Source organism: Hippopotamus amphibius, chromosome 10 (assembly GCF_030028045.1).
Source record: "Hippopotamus amphibius kiboko isolate mHipAmp2 chromosome 10, mHipAmp2.hap2, whole genome shotgun sequence".
Classification (NCBI taxonomy): domain Eukaryota; kingdom Metazoa; phylum Chordata; class Mammalia; order Artiodactyla; family Hippopotamidae; genus Hippopotamus; species Hippopotamus amphibius.
In genome coordinates this window covers 32454360-32474703 of record NC_080195.1, presented here as the reverse complement: position 1 = coordinate 32474703, position 20344 = coordinate 32454360, and the positions used below count along the sequence as shown (strand labels likewise).

General features: G+C 51.8%; 1 protein-coding gene and 1 pseudogene across 8 annotated transcripts in view; one reads left to right on the top strand and one right to left on the bottom strand.

The window, feature by feature from the left end:
- The first annotated feature begins 2391 nt into the window (after positions 1–2391).
- LOC130830671 (small nucleolar RNA U13) lies at positions 2392–2489 on the top strand (annotated as a pseudogene).
- An 894-nt stretch (positions 2490–3383) lies between these two features.
- The window catches only part of GPAT4 (glycerol-3-phosphate acyltransferase 4), a 36240-nt gene continuing 19279 nt past the window's right edge, over positions 3384–20344 (bottom strand). For 5 of the 8 annotated variants that reach the window (XM_057697094.1, XM_057697095.1, XM_057697098.1 and 2 more), the window contains 12 exons: positions 16083–16152; positions 15607–15907; positions 14596–14670; positions 13770–13859; positions 13485–13578; positions 13336–13359; positions 12845–12960; positions 12013–12068; positions 11415–11500; positions 7062–7190; positions 6898–6977; positions 3396–4750 (listed from right to left, as the gene is read on the bottom strand). In XM_057697094.1, the coding sequence (XP_057553077.1) occupies positions 4642–4750; positions 6898–6977; positions 7062–7190; positions 11415–11500; positions 12013–12068; positions 12845–12960; positions 13336–13359; positions 13485–13578; positions 13770–13859; positions 14596–14670; positions 15607–15907; positions 16083–16152 (1230 nt within the window). In that variant the 3' untranslated portion in view covers positions 3396–4641. Of the gene's footprint in view, positions 4751–6897; positions 6978–7061; positions 7191–11414; positions 11501–12012; positions 12069–12844; positions 12961–13335; positions 13360–13484; positions 13579–13769; positions 13860–14595; positions 14671–15606; positions 15908–16082; positions 16153–20344 lie in introns of all 8 variants that reach the window. The other 3 variants (XM_057697100.1, XM_057697101.1, XM_057697099.1) reach the window with 3 other exon arrangements.

Here is a 20344-nt window from a genome sequence, read left to right as displayed (position 1 = left end):
GCTCCGGGACAGCCGTGTCACCACTCACCTGCCCTGAGGGACAGCCACATGCTTGCTCCCTGAGCACCTGCATCCTGCCTACCTTCAGGGTCCCTGATGCCGCATCTATCACCTCCAAGACCAGGACAGAAAAGGAACTCCAGCAACAAGAGAAACCTTGCAGCATGTTTAAAACATTGAATTTTTTAAAAAAGCATCTTAAAATGTGATCTAGACATTTGATAACATGTTTAAAAACATTAAAGCCCTCAGCTGAACTTCTTAGCCATCCCCACTTCCGAAACCCTTCCCGCTGACACCTGTCACACTGGTTATGAATGGAAAAGAGGCTGCAGCAGTGGCCTGGATCACGGCAGGGTTGGGGACAGCCGTCAGTTTTAATAAGAGCATTTCCTGGGTCTCATACGTCCCTCTGGGCTGGGAGTTCTGGTTCTGTACATGGTGGTTGGGCCTCTTTGTACACAAGTCTGTACAGGGCCACATGCTTCTCAATGAAAACTTGCCAAACCCTTTACAGCAAATTAAACCTTTTACAATTTTATGCCAATGAAAATCTCACCAAAAAAAGATTCCAATCTTCAGCTATTTGGTCCACTTTCTAAGATAATCTATACAGCCAGATCTCCACCTAAAACATGACCATCTCTTGGCGTTTCCTGCCATAAGTTGTGACTTTGGTGATTTGGCCAGGAAGGACGCTAAGAGGTCCTGCCGTCCAACTTTTCTGTCTGCCCAGGGTGCCTACTCCAGGGCACATGGCGGGCCGTTTACCGCACAAGGGTCTGTGCTGCTCAGATGGCAGCCACGGGGGGCCCAGCCCTGGCACCTCACCCCTCTCGGAAGCAAACACAAAGTTCTTGACTTGTCTCCCCCCGCCGCCCCGCTGCCCCCCCGCCCCTCAGGCCTGCAGCTGTTCCCAGCAGTGAGCCTCAGGCTGACGGAGATAAAGTTTCCCTGGGCCCAAGTTCCACACTCGGCTGTTTTGTTTCTGTTAAAATGCAATTGTTTTTCTCTGGAGTGTGCCGTGACTGCTCGGCCTCAGGAAGATGTATGAAAACCTCCACTTCAATTCAGCATCCCTTTTCTCCCAGACAAACACGGTCAGATTTTAATAAATCAAAGAGCCACACTGTTTAATAAAAATTTATTGACTTACAAGTGATTATTTATCAAAAGACCATTAATAGCAGGTACTGGAATGATGAGGTACTGGGTGGTGCTGGGAGACTAATAGGAAATCAATGCAGCCAGCCGGCTGGAATGCATATAAGAAGCCCACCCCCCCCGACAGCCAGAGCAATTTCACCCGCAAAACACACCAGACGCTACCCCTGGTGCAATGAAAAGTTCCCCCTTTTTATTTATCGTTTACAAATGAAATGATCAATACTTTTAATCTAGAGCAAAATTTATTAACTTTCCCATCGGAGAGACATATTGACTGGGGGGAGAGGGGGGTGAACGCAGCGCAAGATGGATGGCAGGATGGTCGTCTCCGAGCCCGTCCAGAGTCAGTGTGCATGCAGCTGTCCTCCCAGTCCGGGCCTCAGGCCACACAGGCCAAGTGCAACCGGAGAAATCACGTCTGGCCGCCCGGGATGCACAGCAGGGGGACAGGTCCTGCCACACCGTGGGCTCTGGTCATCAGGGACCGCTGGAAGCGCCATCCCACAGACCCCTGAGGTTTTGGTCAACTCCAGGAAGGAAGCGGCAGGGTTTACAGACACAGACTTCGCAGGACAGCAGGATTAGTGCCCACGGCTGGCGAGGTGCTGCCGTGAAGGGCTGAGCCTGGATGGTGCTGGAGGGCTCCTCCCTGCCTGGTCTGGGCACTCAGGCCTCTGAGGAGCAATCCCCTCTCCCCCAAATCCCTGCCACTTCACATCGGGCTGCAGGGGGGTCCAACCCAATGAAGGATCAAATTCTGAAGCTGGACGTCACCTCAAACTGCTCCGCCAAGCTGAGCTCGCTGAGCCCTGGCCTGGAGACAGCCTTCTACCGAGCTTCCCGTCAGGGGGTTTCCACCAGCCTTTTCACAAAGTTCCTCTCCAACTAGCTGGGGAAAATACAGCTCATGCTGCAGTGAAAATAGTCTTCCCAAGACCCACAATCAAATCCACCCAGCCCCACAAACACCTAAAACCCTGGGGACTCTCCATGACACGTGACACTCTCCAAAGGAGTTGAGTTTCAATAGCCCAGTGTTCTGTAGGAAGGAAAAGGATTCAAACTCACTTATGTCTGAACCCAAAGGACTTCACAGCTCAAAGCCAACATCTGAACTATGGGTTTAAAAAAAAAAAAAATTACGTACATTTCAGATGTGGAAAGGGCCTTAGAGCTCCTCTAGCCCGAGTCCCTAGTTATGCATCAGGAAATGGAGAAAAATAAAGCCCAAACAAAGCGTGATGATTGGGTGTTCACGCGGCTGTGTGACATGTGCCGCCATCTAAACCTTGTTACGATACTGGCACATCACCCGTCTGACGTGAACTTCGGGGATCATTTTAATTTGCTGGTGTGATAGTGGTTCTGTGGTTCTCCGATTTATTGTCTCTGGGTGTTGTATGTTGTTTTCAACAGTGTTTAAAATCAAAAAATAAATAAATAAAAAAAAATAAAGCCCAAACAGCACACGAGCAGCAGGTCCGGAAGGTGATTAGAACTGGCCAGCGCTCATCCCACACTTAATCCCACTTGGTCTCATTGCAGGCCCGTCCTGGCTGCTGGGGCCCCAGGAGTGACGTGTTTTGTACATTACGTTGCTTTACGTGCTTCTTTGTAATTACTCCTAAATGTCTCAAGGTTTTACTGTGTAAGACCGATTCAGTTATCCCAAACCAATTACGAATAACACGAATCCCTGGGGGCCCACAGTGTCCCCAATTTAAAAGGATGGAGCAGTCTGAGTCTGTGTGCTTGCAACAAGCACTAAATAAAAATTTTAGAGATTTCTTTTTATATGGGTGTAATTCACATCCCTTCTCAGCTGGTAACAGTAAAAAAAAAAATCATTACTTAGTCTCCCCGAGTATTTCTTTACATAGCAGCGATTCTGGACCAGGTTCTTGCAATATTCTACTTGTCATCAGCAACAGATGTGCTGAAAAGAATGTGAGAAAACTAAAACCAAATTAAAAGTCCCTACAAACATCATGCAATAAACGTATCAGATGGCAGAAAGTTTTTTTAAAAGTAAACTTAAAACGGGAACTTGATCTTTAAGACTAGTTTGTAAAGATCATTCCAGACAGCTTTTATATACTCAACAATACTGCCTATGAAAGGCTAAAAATCTGTTTATTCTTGCACATTTTGTAAAACAGGTCATAAGAGGCTGTTATCATTGTCATAACAGTTTTAGTTTGAGAGAAATAAAATAGAAATAGTTTCTTGCTGGTTGGCAGGGGTGGGTAGGAGGAAATGGGAGGCTACTGGGGGTGTGGGGGGGGCAGTCAGCAGTTAGGGTGACAGACCGAGGTCAGGAGCCCCTGGAGCCAGGCCCCACTGCCAACCCCTCCCCACATCAAGGATAGAGGGCGGCTTGGACAGGTGACACATCCCAAGGCTGCTGCAAAACCCCGAAGGGTGTGGTGGCTACTCTTCCAGAGCAGGGTGTGGGGAGAGACACACAGACAGATAAGTGGGGGGAGAGGCAGCTCTCTCCTGAGGGATCTAGATTCAGCAGAGCCTAGAAGCGGGCAATGGGAAGGGGGCCTGGCTCTGGACCTGCTTCAAGTGACCAGAGGCGGGCGCAGGAGGCCAGCAGCTTCCCTCCGGCTGCGTGAAGCCCACGGGGCACCAAACACCCCCCCCCCCCCACCAGAGCCCCTGCTCCTGCCTGGTCCCAGCTTTCCTCATCGCCTCCCCAGACCTTACCTCCAGACCATCTTCCACTCCCCGCACGTGACAAGCAGTGCCCCCGCCCACCATCACACACCTCCAATCCCACGGCACCCATCTCAGGAGGGCACCCACGTCTCAACAGTGCCGCAAATTCCAAATCACCCAGAGGTACGCACACATCTGACAGGAGGGCTCTACCTTCTTCCCAGCAATACTAGTCCCTGTCCTAGAAGCCGAGTCCCCTGATGGTTCAGAGAATCCTAACGCTGATAAGAAACAAGCTGCCGAGCGCCACAGCTGGGGAGGGGGCGTGACGGGAAACACCCTCGATCCAGTCAACATCAGAGACAACTTTATTTACTCACACAAACAAACCCGGAGCCCCGTGAGCGGCTCCAGCTTCCCCTCATCCCGCCCCACCTCCCGGCCCAGCCCGCACACCAAGCTGGCGGTCCTTCCCTCGTGGTAGCACGTGAGCACCCACAACAACCCGGTGAGGGAGGCGGCCCACCGCCTCCCGACCCAGGGGACAGCCGGGGCTCCTGCAGACGACAGTGTCTCCTCCTCCAGCCTGCGGGACACACAGCGCCCGGGTCCCGGGCGGGGCCGGCGGGCTGCAGCGCTCAGGCCGCACAGGCACGCTGGGGAAGGGACTTTAATGGCATTCCTCCAATGGGCTCAGCGGAAAAGCAACGAGAAGGCAGCGCGGCCTGGGAGGGGCCCAGGCGGCTCGGAGAAGCTGGAGGAGTCCCGCGCGCGGAGCAGCCCGAGCAGCGGCGTCCCGGCGGCAGGGGCTCAGGACCGGCTCCTGTCCTCGTGGTTGCCGACGATCATCCTGCTGTACAGCTTCTGCTGCTCCTCCTTGAATGCGTCCTTCACCTTCTCCCGCTTCAGACCCCCGTCCCTGGCGAGAGGAAGGCAAGGGCTGCGTGCGGGAGCAGAGGGGCGCTGCTGCCGCCCCGCGCCCCGCGCCCCGGCCCCCCGCTCCCCCTCACAGCCCTCACTCCTGCCCGGGCCTCGGGGCTCAGGGCTGGTACCCAGGCTACTTTCTCATCACTCACACCTTCCCAGGAGTTAAAAGTTCGTTCTGCTCGAACATTCGTCCTCCCTTTACGGAAGGCAAAGGAGGCCCTGGCTTTTGGAAAGTGAGCCAAGCTTTAAGAAATATTGAGACTGACAACGAATTTGTAAAACTGATCTGTAAAATAAAACCTGTACCATTCAGACCCAGGGATGCTCCAAATTCACGCAAATGAACACAAGGGAAAATATAACTTCTTACTCCTTTGTGCTCAAGGGACGGCCCCGCAAGGGGATGGAAGTAACGCAGACTTGGGGCTAACCACCCACCTCCTCCAACAGCCCCCAACAATCCTCTAAACACGGGCTCGCTTCTTCACAGCCTCCCCCGTCTGTCACCCTAGACTCACATCAGTGACGGGTGCAGCCCAAGCCCACCCGCAGTCTCCCTCTTACCCTTTGTTTTGAGTGGAGGCGGGGGTGGTGGTGAAAGTCTCTGGCGAAGCCCCCACCCCCAGACCCACCTCACAGTGGGAGCCCTTACACCTGCCGCATCTTTTCACATCCCCAGCAAAGGCCTCCTTTCGAAAGCAGCCACCCTCGTCTTCGTTGGGCTTCAGCGACAGGGGACGTGGGACAGTGGCTAAACACTGGAGCTTTAGAAGCCGGTCAGACCTGAGCTCAACTCGCGGCTCCAGGCCTTATTCCGTGGCTTTAGAGAGACAGTTACTTAACCTCTCTGAGTTTCAGGTTCTCATCTGAAAACTGGGAGTAACAGTTCTCCTTCCCCCGGGGTGACTGTGGGGAGGAGACGAGACTCTCAGAGCAGCAGCACTGCGCCCGGCACACAGGAGGTGCCCAATAAACGCTAGCGTTTTTAAAAAGGGCTGTGCAGGCCTAGAGAGGGCCACACTGAATGAAGTCAGACAGAGAAAGACAGATATCACATGACATCGCTTATACGTGGAATCTAAAAAATGATACAAATGAACTTGCCTATGAAACAGAAAATGAGCCACAGACGTAGAAAACAGACTTACGGTTGCCACGGGAAAAGGGAGCGGGGAGGGATAAACTGGGAGATTGGGCATGACGTACACACGCTGATTTATGAATAATAACCTACTGCACAGCACAGGGGGCTCTATTCGGTGCTCTGTGGTGACCTACGTGGGAGTGGAGTCTGGAAGAGGGGGAGACATGCGTGTGTGTGGCTGAGTCCTTTTGCTGTACAGCAGAAACTAATGCAACACGGTAAAGCAACTATACTCCAGTAAGAAAATTAATTTGAAAAAAGGGTTACAGGTCCGTTCAAATGCCCGCTGAGTCAAACGCGCTCTAGCGCTGACCCTTGCACTTAAACCTAAGGTCCCTGGAGGGGACTTAGTTCCCCTGAATCCAGCATTCGTCCCCATCAACCTCCTGGAGCTGGAGCACAACTGCCTCACACCTTTGTGTAAAGGTCTGCAAACCATGGCCGACGGGCCCAGCCCACCCGACGCCTGTGTCTGTAAGTGGAGTTTCACGGGCACGTGGACCCACTCGTGCTCATGGACTGTGTCTGGCTGCTTTCCTCCCACAAAAGCAGCGTCGAGCAGGTGCACCAGAGACCACGTGGCCCAGAGTCTAAAATACGTACTGACTCTTTTCAGAAGTTTGCCAACTCCTGCTCTAGTAGGTAACAAGCTACAAAAAAACAAAACCGGCCTTTCTAAGGATGGTCCAATTTTGCCAAATACACGCGACAGGAGAGCCCAGAGCTCCTCTGTGGTGTCCGGGCTGGCACCGAGTCCAGCCCACAGAGTCAGGGCTGCCCAGGTGCTCGGACAGACTGTGCCCCCAGGAAGGGACACAGCGTCAGCCGCTTCGTCCAAGAACCCTGGGCTCCTGAGAGTGCTGACTCTCCAGGACTGAGCTCTTCTCCACCCCGCGGAGAGGAGGACGCTGTGTAGATGGAGTCAACCACTCAGCACCTGCTTCAGAAATTCACACTCTCCTAGACTCGGCTGATCAAATCCGGCTCTGACTCACCACAGCAGGTCCACGAGGCCTCCCTGCCTGGCAATGGCGGACTTCACCCTGTTTGCGAACTGGACAGCGTCTTCCTCCGCCTGCAAGAGAGGATGGATGATGGCACCCAACCCGGGCTCACGGGCACAGAGGCGGGGGAGACTCCGAGCGGTGTGGGTACCCACCTCTCTGGTCATGGGAGGCAGGTACCACACGCTGCAGACGATGGCCCAGCTGGTCATCATCCTCAGCAGGTACGTCACCATCCCATACTTGCTGCTGTTCCAGAAGGCATCCCCGAACTGGGGGTCGTACTGCAAGACAACGGAACACCGGGCGATGAGCAGGCAGCAGTCCTAACGTGTGCGTGTGTCCACAGCAACTCTTCGAAACGCGGCCCCCCCCCACCCCCACTCTGCAGGATCAATACTAGGACGTGGCTCCCAGGGCCCCAACACGGACAGTCCCTACACCCGGGCACTTGTGACCTCGAGCAACATCCACCACCCTGACTGCAGATCACTAAGGAGGACCAACAGCCTTCCTCCAAGGTCCTCCCTCTTTGGTTAGAGTCATGTCTAACTCACAGGTGTCTGTCGTCTATTCTTTATGTTGTCAAACGTACCCCCAAACAGAGAACAGGATCACATCCTCCCAGATCCATCCCGAGTCAACTATCTCTAACGTTTCACTACACTTACTCCATCAGGTCACACACTCACCAACACTTTGACAAATACCTCCCCAGAAGAGACATTGTCTTACACAACTGCCAGCTTTCAAAGATCACTTCTGGTGTCGAGACCAAGGAGGAAACAACCAGAAAGCTCTGCCTCTGTCAGGACACATCTAAGGAGGAGGCTCTGCTCTGAGGGAGTCACAGCAGCCACGGCGGGCGGGCGGGCGCAGAGGCCTCCTTGCCGCGGGCGCCACCCTTCCCACCCAGAGCCCGCTCGTCGGATACTGTCACCTGCCAGCCGCTCTGACGAAGGCAAGGGCTGTGCTTCAGGAGCATTTTGTGGGGATGTGGCCGCAGCTGTGACGCTCACTCTCCCCACACAGAAGAGGACGTGCAGGCGAGCCGGGTGGGAGGGGTGCGGGGGGAGGTGACACAAGAGGCGGCAAGAGGAACCGAGTCCTTGAGGAGAAAGCCTGGAAAGGGTCAGGGCTGAACCGGCACTGGATGCCCGAAGGGCGCTCACAGACAAGCCGTCAGACGGGGTGTGGGACCACAAAGCAAAGACCTGGGACCCCAGTGAAAAAACAACAGGAGACAGAGTTTCAAGAGCTGTCCCACTGGACCCAGCTGCCAACAGGGTGGAGGATGCCCTTCCCTGGAGATCCTGGGAAGGGACACCAGCCAAGGTGCCCGAGTGGTTCTCACACTTGGCCGGGGGGGGGGGGGGGGGGAGTGGCTGGGTTTGAACTACATGATTTTTTTCAGGACTTTCAAGCCTAAATTTTATGATTCTCAGAATAAAAATTAGAGAATTATGCCTAACTGTAGACCTGACTACAGAAATGAAGACATTTAGGTTTAATTATAGAAACTAAAAAATTCAGATGTAACGTTCAGATAGAAGGCTTAAAGGCTTTCATGTTATAGCACCACAAGGAAATGCAGGAGAAAAATGAATCTTGAACAGGAGTTAGTGTGTATGACTGGAAGAAAGTGCTGTCACAGTTTACAGAGCGTGAATGGAGAGGAACCTTGCTGAGGGCTGAGTCCCTATTCCATGCCGGGCAGACACCGTAGAGAGAAAGACAAAGCAAAAGCTCAAAACAGCAACACATTCCTCAAAATCAGACAATGGCTTCATTTTGGTGGAAATGTAACAGGAGCTTTGAAACTGCTAAGGTCATCAAGTTTGGTTACCAACGACATTGTCACAAAAACTGGAAAAGTACCTGGGAAGCAAAAGTTCTTAATCACATATGAGCTTTAATAAACCTGTAGATGAAGGAAAATTTACATGCCTGTGTTTTGGAGCGGACACAGCTGTCAAGGGTCCAGGTTCCTAAACTGGCGAAAAGTAGGTTCGCAGTGTGGTTCCTGACCAGCAGCAACAGCAGCGCCCAAGGACGGGTTAGAAACCAAGTTCAGAAACGCTGGGCATTGGGCCCAGCAATCTGCATTTTCACAAGCCCACCAGGTGATGCTGATGCAGCTGCGAAGAACCGATGCTCTGGAGTGAGCATCAGGGCTTCCGTGCAGCAGCTTAATAAACATATGGGGGTGGGGGTGGGTGGGGCACTGAGCTCCCTGGACATAAAACTGCGGGACGGCACACGTACGATGCAAGCATCACTCCCGTTCCCACGTCCGAGGCAGACACTGAGAACAGAACCTTTTCTGCTGCTCCAGACCCAGCATCCTCAACAAATCCCGCGGGCAGCCCGGTCCAGGGACCAGTTACCCTGCAGCCACGCCTCATTCGCCATCCCTGCCTGGCGCTTCACCCACCTGGGAAAGAGATGTGGCTGGAAAGTGTGCACTTAACCAAGAGGAGCATCTGCTCCCCCAAATGCACCAGCTGTGCCGCCAGGTGAGAATAAGGAACATTTCTACAAGACGCCTCCACAGATAGCAGATGCTCGCAGAAGTACAGAGACTAAATTCTAAGAACAACTCACTCACCTGATCTGAGATGTCAACCTAAATATTGGATTGGCCAAAAAGCTCTTTTGATTTTTAAGTAAAAATAAGAGACACATTTTTTATTTTCACCAAGAACTTTATTGAACAACGTATTCACCGTTTTGTTCCACTACCTTCTGCCATTGTTCAGGCAACTTCATAATTTCATCTTGCCAAAACTTTTTATCTTTTTGAGCAAAGAACTGTTCCAAGTGCCTTTTACAGTCTTCCAGGGAACTGAACTTTTTCCCATTAAGAGAATTTTGTAAAGACCGAAATAAATGGAAATTCGAAGGTGCAATGTCTGGTGAACACAGCAGATGAATCAGAACGTCCCAGCCCAGCTGTCACAGGTTTTGCCTGGTCATCAAAGAAACGTGATCGGTCTTGCGTTATTCTGATGGAAGATTATGCATTTTCTGTTGACTATTTCTGGATGCTTTTCGTCCAGTGCTGCTTTCAGTTGGTCTAATTGGGAGCCGTACTTGGAATTAATCGCCTGGTTTTCCAGAAAGAGCTCATGATAGAGGACTCCCTTCCAATCCCACCATATACACAACATCACCTTCTTTGGAGGAAGACTGGCCTTTGGTGTGGTTGGTGGTGGTTCATTTCACTCGCCCCACGATCTCTTCTGTTCCACGTTATTGTACAGTATCCACTTTTCATCACCCGTCACAATTTATTTTAAAAACGGAACTTTTTGTTATGTTTAAGTAGAAAAATCGCACACAGAAATACGGTCAAGAAGGTTTTCTCTGCTTAACTTATGTGGAACCCAAACATCAAAGCAATGAACATAACCCAGCTGGTAAAAATTCTGATTTTCAACACGATGTGGATATTTTGAGTATGTCGGCTGTCTCCCGTGTGGTATAACACTGATCCTTCTCAATGAATGTCTTGATTTGACCGCTATCAACTTCAACTGGTCTACCCGACCGCGGAGCATCGTCCAGTGAGAAATCTCCAGCATGAAACTTCACAAACCACTTTCGACAGGTTCAGTCACAGCACCTTCTCCATACACTGCACAAATCTTTTTTCGCATTTCAGTTGCGTTTTCACCAATCTTGAAATAATAAACCATAATACGCCAAAAATGTTTTCCTTCTGTCTTCAATGTTAAAAAGGCTACACAAAAATTCACCAATTTTGATGTTTTTTTAAAATGCAAGCTGATATAACAGCTGTCACAAAACAATCTAACAAAATTGTTTGGAATGAAGTTAAAGACAACTAAGCACTACTAGAGCCATCTTATGGGGAAAAAAACGAAACTTTTGGCCAACCCAATACTTCAAACATAGTAACAAAGGCTGTGTTTTTTTAGAGGTAGTACAGCACTCTTTTAGAAATGATAATATGCATTTATTTATAAAATCAGATGGTTATGATGGGGGAAAGAGAGGAAGGAGGAAAAAGGGAAACTGGCCAATGGCGTCCCATCTTTCTAAGCACTTTTGCACAGACAAAGGTTCAAGTTTCTAAAAGGAACAGGCTAGACAGACTCTTAAGGCCCCTTATTTTCACGAGTGACCTTTGGTCTCTCAGATGCCTCATGAGCCAAAGCAGAGGAGCTACTTCTTCCTCCAGCAACAAGGACACGTCTGCACCCACCCACCCTCACCTCTAACCAAATGCACAGATCCAGCTGGGCATCCCTGGCCCCACAGGAGGCCCCCTTCAGGCAGACTGCCTTCCACGCTGGCAGAGTTCAGGAACAATGAGGAACCAGTGGGGAGGAAGCCAAGCTCTGAAGGCTGGAGGTGAGGGCTGGAGTCGGCCATCCCAGCCCCAGGTGCTCCACTGAGAGGGTGGCCCCAGCTCCTCCGCCCACCTCTCCTGCCGCGTCCCAGTGGCCGTGACGGTGACCACGTGGCCCTCAGAGGGCTCGTACCTTGATAGCAACAGGGTAAACTGTGGCTCCAATTTCAAAACTTCCCTTTTTGAACATCATCACCGATGTATTATTGATGCAGGTTCCTAAAATGCAGAAGAGAGTAGAATGCCATTTCTTTCCGTCCTTTACCCCAGAGCTTAGGAGTTTAAGGATTAAATATAATAAAAATCCTCCTAATGGCTCTTCAGAGAGGATAAACCTGTCACCTCCCCAGCGCATGAACACACACTGAAAGGATGCACAAACTACTGGGCTGCCTCCTCTCCTCTTCTTGCAGCACCACCTTCCCTGGTTCCCAAGGCAGCCACACAAGAGGCCAGAGCCCCCAGCCGATGCGGGAGGGCCTGGGAAGGCTCTGCAAGACGCTCAAGGAGCCTGTTGGCAATGCTACAGAAGGGCTCCTGCACCAAGGAAGGTCACACGACGGCACTCTTGGTCCACATTTTGAGTCCTCTGAGCTTTTAGTACCATGGCCAATCTACGGGGCCCCCACATGATTCAGTGAAGACAGGTACCCCCAGCAAGGGTGAGGGCCTGGGCTCCAACACAACACTGGACTCGCCCTCCTGCACAGGCTCCCCACACAGAAGCTTACCCTCCGGGAAGATGAGGATGGGCAGCTTGCTTTTATCCTGCACGTGCTCGGTCAGCCTTTAGAAGAGAAAAGTAAAACGAAGCGTCAGAGCGCCTCACGTCCATCATCGTCCAAATGCATCTATCAATACCCTGTCTAGACGCGATGCTGGACATAAAGGCAGGGTAACAAACAGGACCTTCTCGCTTATAAACCCACGACCTAACAAAATTCCTAAGGACAGGGAACACTGGATGGTTACAACTTAACGTGCACAGCTGTTCAAGGAAGTACGTGAGTCGGTGCACAGAGGCTGTGGCTCAGACCTGGGACTGTCTAAAGGACCTGCCCGCCACAGAGCCCAGCAAAGAGCAGCCTCAAGAAACGCTCGCCCCTGACTTCCTACAGCTGGGCTGGGTGGGACGTGCAGCCCCTCTGAGATGCAGCGCAGGGAATTCAGGGGTGGCCCACCATCCCTGGGGAGAGTGTCTCAGCGGAGGCTTGATTCTTCTCAATTTACATCAAAGCTCTCCCCATCACTTGCGCCACGTTTACCATTTTTTCCTTGAAAACAGAGCTGCGTTTTGTTCCATTGCTTTAAGTGTGTTTTCATTTGTGACAGTGAATTCATTTTGGGATTTCGAATCACACTCAAAGTTCCTGTGTTGTTCATTACGACGGGTGCAAGGAATGAAAAAGGAGCGCATTACTAACTTGGTAAGTGATACGAGGCTGCTGACACTTTTTATACTCCACGTTTCAGGAAAACACTCACGCAAGCGGCCAGGGCTCAGCAGAGAAGGCTGGAGGCACAACCTCCCCTGAGCGCAGACTCTCCGTGTCGCCTGTTTACCTTTTAGCCACCAGGTGGCGATCCTTCACTTCGGAGCGCTCGAACCAGACGTGCGGGCAGGCCTTCACCATGGCTCTCTGAATGACGCCCATAAGGCCCCCGTGCACCTGCCCCACCTGTGCGCAGGAAGAGGCGCAAGGGCAGCAAGCGGACGTCACACAAGCCCCCAGGTCCCCTGAGACCCTGACCCCAACCCCTCACCCCCTAATGCTTTATTGGTAGCCACAGGTTCTCACTACTCAGAAACCACCATTAAACACTGAATTTAAATTCTCCTTCTAATCAGTGATACCAGAGATGTGTAACTAAAAACAGAGCTGAAAACCCTAAAATGCAACCATGAAGTGGAGCACACCTGTGTCCAAACGCCCTCCCTGGGCGGATTCTCCAAAACCCCTGAGCCCCGCCCCTTCAAATCTTCCCTCACGCCCTAACCCTTCCCCACCTTCACCCCCCCCACCGCCCACGCTCAGTCGCTCTGCTCACAACACCTGGGTCCCAAGGAGCTCCCAAGGCTGGAGAAACAAAGAGGACAACCTACATTAGGCTTGTGTAGAAAAACACGCTTAACCTGTTCACACCCTTAAGAAAGAGCTCCCAGCCCTCACCAGCCTAAAGGAGCACCAGAGAGAAGCCTCACCATGGCGTAATAGCCATCGCTGGCCAAAATGATGACGTCAATGGGAGACGTATGATTGGCCACGCAGATGCCACCGTTTCTAGGCCTGTTCTTCCTGCGTTTAGAATGTATGCAAAGCAACGACAATCAGTGTAAAACGATTCATCTGGAACTCAGGCCTGGCCTCGGCAGCCTCCTCAGCTCTAACAACGCTGTGAGGGCACACGGGCCAGCTGCCAACTACCCCCCCGCCCCCCCCCTCCTTTCTGCCAGGGCCATCCCTCTGTCCCATCCCGAGGCCCTCACCTGTCATGGTAGGTAATGATGGCCGTCAGGGCTCGCACGCAGATCCGATAGCACATTAGGTGAACGTGCTTACTCAGGAACTCCTTAAAGCTGTGACAAAAGGACAGAGATTTCTGCTTTTATTTTACATACATATAGGAAGACAAGAAAAGGTGCCAAGTCCAACCATCTAACCATCACTGCCTATGGCCTTTATGACTGCTAAGTATTTTTATAAATATCAGTGTTTATGGTAAAACTCTGTATTAGCATCTTTCTGTCTACAGATAAAGAAAGAGAGAAACGATGAGGGCTGCTCAAGTTCACCTAAGGTAATGGGCTTAGAATTCACAGCCCAAGAATTTCCAGCACAGGTAAGTCTCCTAGATTCCTGCCCTTCTTGCTGGTCAACACCCAGAGGCAGGGCAAAGGCCAGAGAGTCAGCCCGGGCAGAAGAGAGATTTGCCAGCCCCAGAACTTCCCAGAAGGAGCCAATTTCTCTTAAACAAACAGGCTCTACCTACGTGTTTTATCCTCTTACCAATTCATCAACACAGTAGAATGCTCAAAACTAAACAACATGCTGTAAGACGTGCTAGCCCTGGACCTTACGGTTTTGTGGCTTCCCCCTTTTGTCTTTAAAATGGTAAGAGTGTGAGGGCTGGAGGGCAAAAAGGACACAGTCACAGATCAAGATCAGATGGAAAAAAAAAAAGACTTTCCTGCCTATGTCACTGCTATCGTTGGGTTACTTTCCCCATCTAAGAGTCTGTGGTCTGGGTTTCAAGAAGGGAACCCCACCCTCACCCCCGGTACCCACAGACTTGGATGCCCGTGCTCTGCTCACCTCCCGTTTGGCAGGTATCCCACCACCGTGGTGCCCACCACTAGCAGGCTAATCCCCGTGAAAGCAAGAGCTACCCTGTAACGAGAAGACGAGTTATGACACAGAGACAAACCCTTGCACCAAGTCTAGAACTGAGTGTGTGAAAACGCAGTGGACATCACGAACACCACCCGCAAGGTGTGGCCACCTGCACCCAGCCAGGAGTTCCACCTGGAAAGGCGGGCAGGCCTATCAGAACCCTAGGGCATTCTGCTTCCACACTGACAGGACACCGTGGATCCAGCGCTCCTCAGGCACTGGGTGGCAGCCAGAACCACAGGACAGCCTACTGAGGGCTATGCTGCCCTCAGGCACCCGCTGTCCTGCGTTCTTACCCTTCCCTTTGGCTTAACCTCCTGGCAGAAGCACAGCTTCTCCAGGAAGCAACAGGAAGTAGGGCCCGTAGGTACCAGCAGCTGGCAAGACATACTCAGAACAGCATGCGGTACAGAAACCCTGGGAGATCAGGATCGCCTCTGTCCCGGAGAGGAAGCTGCAGGAACAGAATCAGCCAGGCCCGGGGAGGGTGGCCAGGAAGCACACCTGTCCCTGTTCCTGTGTTTAGTCCATGCAGACAAACAGTTGTCTTCGAGAAACCCAACTATTTCTTTTTTTTTTTTTTGGAACTTTTATTGAGATACCGTTAACATATAATAAACTGCATATACTTAAGAGTGTACAATTTGGTATCCCAATCTCCCAACTCATTCCCCCCCAACCCTCCCCGCCTTCCCCACCTGGTGTCCATATGTTTGTTCTCTACATCTGTGTCTCTATTTCCGCCTTGCAAACCGGTTGATTTGTACCATTTGAAAAACCCAACTATTTCTATCTGACACGCAGACCATCCAGACAGCCTGGACAGCGAGAGAAGCGTACTACCCATCCTCCTCTCTGATGTGGGGGAACAAAGTGGAGGGCGGGGTGGGGGTGGGGAAGGGGACCAGGCCTCAGGCTCAGGCCTGGCCTCACCTGAGCGGCAGGAGGAAGCAGTACCGAATCACCACTCCTAAGCCCCACAGCACGGTGAGCCGGAGGCTGATGTACTGGAAGTTATAATTGGTCCTGCTCAGCAAGTTCCAGGACTCCAGCTCCTCTGCCGAGAACCTCTTTGTCACCTCATCGTCCATAATGGTCTCCATCCCTTTCCGGCAGAAGTAGAAAATGTCAGAGAGCTCAAACTCAGGAGTGTTGTCCAGAGCCTTACTGCTACCACTCCGGCGAATTTCTTTGATCTCTTCTTCTAGTGACGTGGGATCTTTTGCAATGATTCCTGCAAGAGAACAGCCCTGTCAAGCGACCCACTGGGAAAAAGCGCGCTGGGAACACTGAGGGATACCCCCTACCTTGCACACGGTGCCAGGTGGGGGTGGGGTTTAAGCGGGGGGGGGGGGGGGAGAGGACAGAGTTCCAGGGGCGGCTTGGAATGGGGGCGGAGCCCATCTTACCATTGGTGTAGGGCTTGTACAGCTGGTGGTTCTTTTCCTTGGCTCCTCTCTCCATCCTCAAGGTCGCCCACTGCGGGGGGGGGAACAGCAACATGGCAGGATGAGCCCCCTTCTCATCGGGGGGGCTCCTCCACTTCCATTCTGTCACAGCCGCAAGCCCAGACACCCGGGCTCAGGCTGCAGCCGAGAAAGCACCAGTTCTGGACGGAAACTCGGAGCCCTCTCTCCATCTCGAGCAGACCCGTCCTTGATAATGTGGACTGAAAGCCACGTCCCCAAGTGGTCAAGAGCTGGGAACTAAGGAGCTGGGGTGAACTGCTCGGGCCTCGCTTCTCCCAGCCTCCTGGGTCCTTACGGAGCTCACCAGCCAACAGCCCACGGACCTCATGGGCTCCTTTGTTTCTGCCAAACAGCAGCGCTTCACCAACAGCAAAATCTAGCATCCTTTAAGCTACAGCCCACCATCCGATGCTGCCCGCCTCCCAAATTATTCCAAGAAAGCAACAATTTTAGTTTTCGAGTCCATAAACGATTTAAATAATATATATGTCTGGACCGTCCATTCACCCTCTGAGTAACCTTTAACAGGAGACCCCACAACTTGACACAGAAAGCCTGAGAGTAGCCTAGTGTTTAAAAAAAAAAAAAAAAGTGAAAAAAACACTTTGGATGTTAAAAACAAAACTAGGTTCAAATCCCAAGTGTGACAGTTACGCTGTGTCCCTTAAGCAACTCATTCCAACACTCTGCATGCTGGTCTTTTCTATCCACAAAACAGGATGATGGTACCTCAGCCTCCCACTTCACAAGGATCCAATGAGACCGTATGTGACAGAACTCGGGAAACTGCAAACCCCTCAACTGTCCTCAAATAATATGGACTCCAGAAAAGAGAGGCTCTTTCTAGAGCCTCTCTTCCTTCATTAAAATCCTTTTAACCATCTCAAGAGAGCCAGAGGCTGGGGTCTCTCCTGCCGTCAAAGACTAAGAGGCGAACACACGAGCTCCCGTCTGCCCTCCTGCAACGTGGCACCACAGAACAGAAAATTATGACCACGGCGTGCCAAGGAAACAGGACACACATTTTAAAAGGTGTCTCTTCAAACTTCTGTCTCCACAGTTACGCAAGGTAGAAAAGAACCCTGTCATCCGGTGACGCAGCAGAGTCCACACAGCCCAAAGCCTCTGGAGAGATCCTGCTGGCAAAGCCTGAGGCGCGAGCCAGGCAGCAGAGCCAGAAGCAGGACACGAGCTTAACCAGTGATCTGACTTCATCTGGAGATTTCTTCAAATGCCACTGTCTAGAGAAAACAGAGCTTACAGAGTCACCACTGAAAGGTCTGAGGCAGGAAGGCTCACATCACCCATGTCAGATAGCCCTCCGTGGTGTCTGGCACGGATATAAGTCCTGTCTGGGGATGTCACCTAGGGAAGAGGTAACCAGGCGACGAGAGTTCCCCAGGAGCCTGGCACACAGACACAGTGCCCTCCACCAGAGCTGCGGGGTTGCCACTTGGGCCAGGGCTCTGCATTGGTGCTGCAAGCACAGCCAGAGAACCTGGTTCTGTCCCGAGAGTTCTGATGCTTGGATTTGAATGTAAGGCAGGTAGTACACACCATCAGGCCACCGGAGCACTAGGACTTAGCATCTGTGAGGACTGCCTCACGATGGAAAGTTCAGGAAAGCTGTGGTTTCTGTTTTAACTGGAAAGGTGCTGGTTCAGTGAGAGTCTAGTCCCCTAGCTCTGTCGTAAACATCCTCCTGCCCTCCTGCTCTGTACTTCTAGCTTTACTTTTCCACATTTCAGGCACATTACAGAATGCTTCTGTGGTGAGAAGAGAACGGTCCAGAGTCTGCGGAGCAGGGGAAGAGGGCGGGCGGGGCCGCGGGACCAGCGCTCGGTGACTGCTGCTCCGCCTGGTGCAGGGACTCGGGGAAGGGGCGCTGGTGTCAGCCACGTTGACAACCACACGCCTGGCTTCTCGGAGTTTCATTTTAAGAAGTGACGTGTTCAGATACCCAGAGTAAAAGAAAGAACTCCAGGTCCAGAGCTCATTTCCCCATAAACCTCCTCTCCCTTCCTCTGATCTGAGGTGGCACTTACTCCACTCTTCAGGATCAGATTACTTAATTACTCCCTTTTCAGCTTCTCCCAGACACAGACTGTTAGGGGAATGGACAACGCTGCACTCTAGGCAACAGCAAACCCGACACAGCCCTTGGCAGCCCCAGCCCCTAGAAATGTGGGTGGCGATGGTGCATCTCTGCTAGTTATCCACTCTGCTGAGCACTGCAGGTTAGGAACCGAGCACACGGGGAAGGCCTGACGGTCTCCGTAGCGCGCATCTCAGCAGAGACCTTCCCCTCTTCTCAACGGGCCTCCACGCACCTCCCATGACTGTACCAGAGACACCCAAAGAACCAGACCCCAGAGGGGCCAGGCTCCCAGCACCCATCACCCTCCAGGTCCCAGGCAGAGATGACATCTTCTGACAACTCTCTCTTCCCTCCCTCCTTCGGCGGGAGTCTCTCAGTAGCTACCGTCAAATCTACAACGCGCGGCAGTGCCAACCTCATGTTTCCCACCACCTGCTGGTCGTGACCACGAGCAGGTCCCCCCCTCCTCACATCTGGCGTGAGAGTGAGAGGCAGCTGCACACGCCCGACCCCAACGTGCTCCCCTACCCCCAGCCCTTGTCCTGTGGTCCCCAAGCTTCCAGGCTTCCCACCTGTCCACCACGTCCTTTCAACCCACCCGAGACAGTTCCTCCCGGCTGCTGGTGTCAGGCCACCACCTTGGTCCACTCGCTGCTTCTCTTACCTACAGGAGTGTGACAGCTCTCTCCCCTCCTCCCTCCCTCCAAGCCAGCTGGACACGCTTCGGTCTCATCATGAGAAACCCAGTTTTATAAGCTACCCCATCCCCTCCAGGCACCCAAAGGCTCTTCTCTCCTGAACCAGGTACTGTCTCTAAACCAGACTTCACTTTCTCGCCTCTATCCACCGTACTCCTAAAGTGCTTTTTCAAGATCCAGTTCAAATGCCAAATCTTATATGAAATGTTACCTACCCAATTCCTACAGCCACAGTTCATCTGTGCCTGTGTATTTTAACTAGCGTCACAATCTGAGTTAGTTCTGTAGGCAGACATCTGTCTTTCCTACTAAACTATAACTGCCTTGAGGGGCAGGACCAGAACCTACCAGACTGGCAGTCCAGCAGAGTCTGACCAAGTGCCCCGCACTTAGCAGCCAGTCAATGAGGGCTGCACTTAGTTCACCAACTCCCAGTATCTCTGTTCATCAAGGTCTCCACATGTATGTCATAGAGTGTTCTGCCTATGTTTTCCCCTAGGAGTTTTATAGTGTCTGGCCTTACATTGATGTCTTTAATCCATCTGGAGTTTATTTTTGTGTGTGGTGTTAGGAAGCGTTCTAATTTCATTCTTTTACATGTAGCTGTCCAGTTTTCCCAGCACCACTTAATGAAGAGGCTGTCTTTTTTCCACTGTATATTCGTGCCTCCTTTGTCAAAGATAAGGTGCCCGTATGTGTTTGGGCTTACCTCTGAGTTGTCTATTCTAGTCCATTGATCTTCCTTTCTATTTTTGCGCCAGTACCACACTATCTTGATCACTATGGCCTCATCAAGGTCTCCACATGAAAGACAGACCTGAACCTAAAAGCTCTTCAGAGCACCCTCCCCGCTGCAATCCCATTCTCATCACCTTCAGTTTGTCCTTTAAGCCCCTCCCGCTGATGCTGGGGCCGGTGGGGGGGGCGGGGGCACGGACCACACCCACAGGAAGGAGGCATTACTGCTCCCACTCCCTAGAGGAGGAAGCACATTGGAGGGTCTGAGGACTTAGGTCAAGCTTCAAGGTTGGTAAGAAAACCCTCAAAAAAGCCATGCTTCTCCCACCACGAACCCACGACCTGTTTAGTCTCTTCAACCTGCTCACAACCAACACTGGTTTCCAACCAATTCTCCTGTGAAGTGTTATGTCAATCAGATGACAACTGGCCGTGTTTTCTGACCTGACTGATCAATCCCCTTCACGTCAGGCAAGAAAACTCAAGTCATTTTTTTTTTCATCTTTCTCCTTTATATCCAGGCTTTCTTTTCTCTTTTCCAAATCATTTTCAACTCTGTTGAAAGTCCACTCCTAGGAATTCTACCCCAAACAATACCACCACCACTGTCCTGCGGGTAAATCTGAAGCACAAACATTAAGAGAACTAAAGTCCTTTAAATAACATGC